At 37.0% G+C, this 5,896-nt stretch overlaps 1 protein-coding gene across 1 annotated transcript; it reads left to right on the forward strand.

The window, feature by feature from the left end:
• Positions 1–481: 481 nt before the first annotated feature.
• Positions 482–4,325, forward strand: LOC109184088 (protein STRICTOSIDINE SYNTHASE-LIKE 11-like). The gene is made up of 3 exons (XM_019334128.1): positions 482–751; positions 2,289–2,558; positions 3,682–4,325. Exons 1-3 carry the CDS (start codon positions 495–497, stop codon positions 4,169–4,171), a joined length of 1,017 nt encoding a protein of 338 aa, XP_019189673.1. The 5' UTR covers positions 482–494; the 3' UTR covers positions 4,172–4,325.
• Positions 4,326–5,896: the final 1,571 nt, after the last annotated feature.

Consider the following 5,896-nt stretch of genomic DNA (forward strand, 5'->3'; position numbering starts at 1 on the left):
AGTACACTATATAACTCACCACACCTAATGGTGTGTTTTTGGTGATGCGTACATAATTTGTGTGTGTTTTTGTGGTGCATTTTCCTAACGTTGATGGTGTGTATATATTTATTAAACTATTGGTGACGTCGTACCGCCGCATCTAAGGACATCGCCGCACTTGAACCTTACTATATATATATATATATATATATATATATATATATATATATATATATATATATATATATATATATATATATATATATATATATATATATATATATATATATATGTAAAGAGTTAAATTAATTAAAATTAGATGAATGAAATGTATCTGCCTGTCATACTTTCCACCATGTAGCGATAGATATAACGTGGGGTGGACGCTAAAGGTAATATCTTCCACCATGTAGGTGTAGATATACCGAGGGTTGCCAAAGGAAAATAATACCGTCTTTCTCTACCTATAAATGGATTCAATCCGTTGGATCATTATCATCAATTCTCAACCCATGTATAGTACTACCAATATGAAATCACTAACCATGTTCTGGGTTTCCATGCTAATGTTCATTTCCTCTCTTTGTATGATCCATTCTCATCCTGAAAGAGATTTAATAGCGAAGCTCAAACTTCAAAACGCTTTTGGTCCGAAAGACACAGCTTTTGATCCAAGAGGCGGAGGACCTTATACGGGGGTTAGAGATGGCAGAATTCTCAAATTTTCCAATGGAAATTTTGTGGATTTCGCCATCACGTCACCTTTTAGGTAAAAATTATAGAAGTTAAAACTTTTTTTTTTTTCGGCGTAGCCCATAGTTTTTGAGACAGTTGGTCTAAAAATTTAAGATTGCTTCATACCCAAAGTCAAGAATCAAACTCTTGATCTTTGATTAAGGATGAATGAGTCTCTTTCACTCAACAACACTCACCTACCGTGCTGCAAGTATCATTGTACAATATTACAATGTGACCAAACATCATTAATTAGCCCACCTGCCTACGGATTGTTATACCATGGATCAAGGTGTATCTTGGAATGTGATCCAAGAATTATGTGTTTGCAGTTTACATATTCTGTATTTTTAATTAATCGTTTATGTGCTTGTTGCAATTAATTGTTTATTTGCCTATAAATAAATTGAATGCACATAATTAACATGTTAATTACAAACACATAATATGTTAGCTACATATATACGCATAACACTATAAATATAGACACATAATATGTTAACATGGCAACTACAAACAAATAATATGTTAACAACATATTATGTGTTTGTAGTTAATTTGTTATGTGCCTTTAATTTATTTAAAGACAAACTGTTAACTGCAGACACATAATTTGAAGGATATTTTGGACCCATATCTACAATGTAAAGTCATGGTTGAAAAAAATCACTAGGCGCTCCTCGGGCGTCTGTTTTGTTTTTCTTTTTTTAGTTTTTTTAAGGCTTGATAATTATAAACTATTTAATACTTTAATAGTTAATACTAAAATATTAATATTAACCTAGAAAACATCTAGAATTGTAAATTGTATAAAGAACATATTGATCTATCACACGATTTAGGGTTGTTTCGTTCAAAATGACGCCGTTTTGAGTGAAATGACCCATTTAAAAGAAAAAAAAAATGAAACAATAGCTAATCGGCCGACTAGGTGGTCTAGTTCGGCGCCTAGGTGACCGGCCGCGTAGAACACTGATTACGGTGATAATCTAGATAGTCAGCCTAGACGCCTAGACGCCTAGACGCGATTTTTGCAACTATGTGTAAGTTATTAGACCTTGGTACATGGTATAATTTATTTGATGTTCTGCCATGTAAAGTTAGACGATGGCCCTGTTTGGTAAAATAGTTAGCCTATCAGTTAATTTTGGGTTATTTGATCACTATTAATTGTTTGACTTGGTTATAAAATCAATATAAGTGTTTGGTTAATTAACTTTTTGTAACTCCAAAATGCTACAATTAAAAAAGCTGCTCAAAGCAACTTTTTCGATAATTTTTTATAAAAGAAATTATACCAAACAGCTATCAACTAACAGCTAATTTACCAAATACTTTTCTACAATCAGCTAATGTTATCAACTAGTTATATACTCTCCAATTAACCCAATTAGCTAACAACTATCCGTTAATAGCCATTTACCAAACAGGGCTGATATTTACTCCCGATCCATGTGCATGAATCAATATCTTTACATTATAATGATATGAGCTGAGATTAAGTTTAAAAAATAATGACCAAGCTAAGATTACAAAAACTAACATTTAGCGTTGTAATTATATTTGTGCAGGACCAAGGAAAAATGTGATGGAACCAACGGCACAAATTTACTAAGCATATGTGGAAGACCCTTAGGTCTTGACTTTAATCGTCGCACTGGTGATCTCTATATTGCTGACATTCATTTCGGGCTTTTAAGAGTCGGATCAAATGGTGGGCTTGCAAAGCAGCTAGCCGCCGGCATAAACGGCAAAAATTTCATCTTTGCAGACTCTGTATCCTTGGATCAATTAACTGGGGACGCATATTTCGTCGAATCCGGCGAGATATTCCTAACAAAGTACGGTGACACTCTCTCTTGTAACATTTTAAACAAAATTTTTAAGATCAAGCACTTATCATTACACTAAAACTATAGTTAGTAGCGAAGGCGTAACTTTATTTTCTTATAAATCGGCATACATTTTCGAGAGTCAAGATGCTGGACTTGGCCCTTTGTCAGCCTCTGTCAAACAATCCCCTAGCTATATAGTGCTGGACTTGACCCTTACTAGCTTCCGTCTAACAAATCTCCTACCCACATGGTGCTGAACTTGGCCCTTACCGGCCTCCGGCTTCCGCCCAACAAATCTCCTAGCCACATGGTGCTGGACTTGGCCCTTTGTCGGCCTCTGCCCAACAATCCCCTAGCTATATAGTGCTGGACTTGACCCTTACTGGCCTCCGTCCAACAAATCTCCTACCCACATGGTGCTGAACTTGGCCCTTACCGGCCTCCGGCTTCCGCCCAACAAATCTCCTAGCTACATGGTGCTGGACTTGGTCCTTACTGGTCCCCGCCCAACAATTCCCTCCCAGCATCAGCGCTCTGGTACCACTTGTTAGATACAATCTCCTAGCCACATGGTCTGGACTCGACCCTTACCGATCTCTGCCCAACAATCTCTCTCACACCACAAGTCAGTCCCTAGCTTTTATACTACTACGTCAAAAGCTATAGCTAGTAGCACAAGCGTAACTTTATTTTATGTTATACATTTTTTAGAGTCAAGGTGCTGGATTGAATTTACTTTTTACCGACCTCCTCCCAACAATTCTCCTTACCATATAGTGTTTGATTTGGCCCTTACCGACCTCCGACGACCAACAAAAATGTTAGTTCCGATCTCCTGATATATGATAGGAGCGAAGACCATGTTTGTTAACATAGTTAGCTTGTTAGTCAATTTTGACTTATTAGTCAATTACTTGACTTGGTTAAACAATCAATAGGAATGTTTAATTAATTAGTTTTTTGTAATAATTTATTACTCCAAAATGTTAAATTCAAAAAGCTGTTTAACAATAAGCTTTTTAAAAAAAATTATTTTACATGTAATCAAGTAACAGTTAACACTTCGTTTATCAAATATTTTTAGCTGCGCTATTTACCAAACACCCTAAAATCTTGGTTATGTTTGCAGCGACTTTGCACGAATTGCGCAGAGCGGAGACACGTCAGGGAGACTACTAAAGTACGAGGCGGCGACGGGACAGGTGACGGAGGTGCTTACCGGGCTGGCGGGGCCAGTCGGCAATGCAATCAGCGAAGATCATACCTTCATCTTCATCACTTTGTTCATCGGACGCAAGATTATCAAGCATTACATCAGAGGTCCAAAGGCTAAAACAACTGAGACAGTACTCGAAAACCTCGGAGGAAATCCAGAATTCGTGAAGAGGGCAACGTCGTTGTCGGGTGGTTTTTGGGTGCCTGTGAACACCCCTAGGGAGCAGCAGCCTTCCCCTATGACGGACTCCATTGCAGTGAAGTTCGACAGGAACGGCAAGATTTTGGAGACGAGGAATCTAACTAAAGATTATCCTAAGTTGCTTGGTTCCTATTTTGAATACTTCGGTAAAGCTTATACCGGGTCATTGGAGGCGGACTTTGTTGGTGTCTATAGGGCATGATCGATAAAGTCTATCAAATGATGTTTGTCTTCACGCTTCGCCAATCCTAATTATATAATGTCAACCTACATGCATGGAGTCCTAAATCAGTGTATATCTCTTACAACTTGTGTTCTCAGAGTCGTAATAATAAAACCTTTTAAATACCAGTGAATCAATCGCTGATTCTATTACATTGATTCTATTACATTGTAAGCACAAAGAGTCAACAACACTTCAGGCTCGATTTTATGACCTCCCATATATAAGCAGGCTTGGCCAATAGCTAATATATATCACCCCTAGAAAGTGAAATATTAAAAGTTGGATGGTGCTTTATTTATTTATTGAGCAAATACCAATTTTGGTCCTACGAGTATTATATTAGCAAAATGATAGTTTTGATTTACATATTTAATTACTACCAATTTTCATCCACAACTATTAATTTCGTGTCAAAATTGATCACGCCGGTCACCCTCCGGCTAAACTTTTAAAAACTTCTTTAGAATTTAAATCAAACACTTTCAAATTTTTGTAATTTATAAAAGGTAAAAACTTGTGTGAGATCTCGTCTCACAGATTGAAATCCGCGAGACAGGTCGGATCTTTTATTATATGGGTCAATACGCGCAATGCACAATCTCACGTTTCTCTCTCTGTTTCTGCCACATGATTTCTTCTCCCATATCCTCCGCTCATGCTCTTCGCCTCCTCCCATCTCTTCCGAGCTCCTTCTCCCCCGATCTCCTCCGTCTCCATTTCTACCGCTGCCTCCGGCTACGGTAATCATCTCAATTCGTAATGGCTAGTCTTAGATGGGTCTAATGAGAATTTATCTCATTCAAATCCCTAATTCTCTACCTAGAAATTGTTTCTGTCAATGTGAAAACATCATCTCTGTTGGTCCCGGAAGGGTTGGAGAAGTCTAGAGAGTTGTATATATTTTAAAACTTTTTACGATTCGTTAAAGTACCAAAGAGGTGACTTTAACATTTCGAAGAGTATACGCAACGAAATTATCTTAACCCCTTTTATTTATTTATTTTATTTTTTATCTTATTTGCACGTAAGTTGATCTTATTAAAATGCTTTGGTTTGAATGTGAATAGTTATGCAAGCGTGTAATGAAAATAAAGTAAAGAGAGAGATAGAGGAATTTTATACTGGTTCAGCCAACTCATCCTACTCCACTCTTCTCCTTGAAACTTCTAAGGAGATTTGCACTAGTCCTTAGTACAACATCGATGTTCAAGCCTTGAACACAAAGTTGACCTTAAACTTCACCAAGTTTATCAACTCCTCATCGAGTTAGTGAGTTTACTCCGCCTCTTTCTACTACTACCGAGTAGAGATTACAAGGTTAGATGAAAAAGTTATTCTTTCTCCAACAAAGAGCTTGGCTATGGATGGCTTGATCTTGACGAATGAAAGTAACACAAGCCTCTTGAAATCTAGATATTAACTTTTGAGCTTTTGTCTCTCTTTTTCACGACTGATCACTAGATGTGAAACACTTGCTTTGAATACTTAGAAATTCTCAATTGATTAGCTCCTTCTATCTCTTTGAGAGAAGGTATTTATAGGTGTTTAGAAAAAGGTCCGTTGGGGGGAAACCAATTTCAAACGGCTATTAACCAGTGTGTAGAGACCAATGGGTAATCCGGAGGGTATGTGACTTGTCAGACTTTCGAGCCGTTAGTGACTTATTTTGCGATGAACATATCTTTTTATTCTGCATAAAAT

The sequence above is a fragment of the Ipomoea nil genome, unplaced genomic scaffold (genome assembly GCF_001879475.1).
Source record: "Ipomoea nil cultivar Tokyo-kokei standard unplaced genomic scaffold, Asagao_1.1 scaffold1250, whole genome shotgun sequence".
In the NCBI taxonomy this organism is placed as follows: domain Eukaryota; kingdom Viridiplantae; phylum Streptophyta; class Magnoliopsida; order Solanales; family Convolvulaceae; genus Ipomoea; species Ipomoea nil.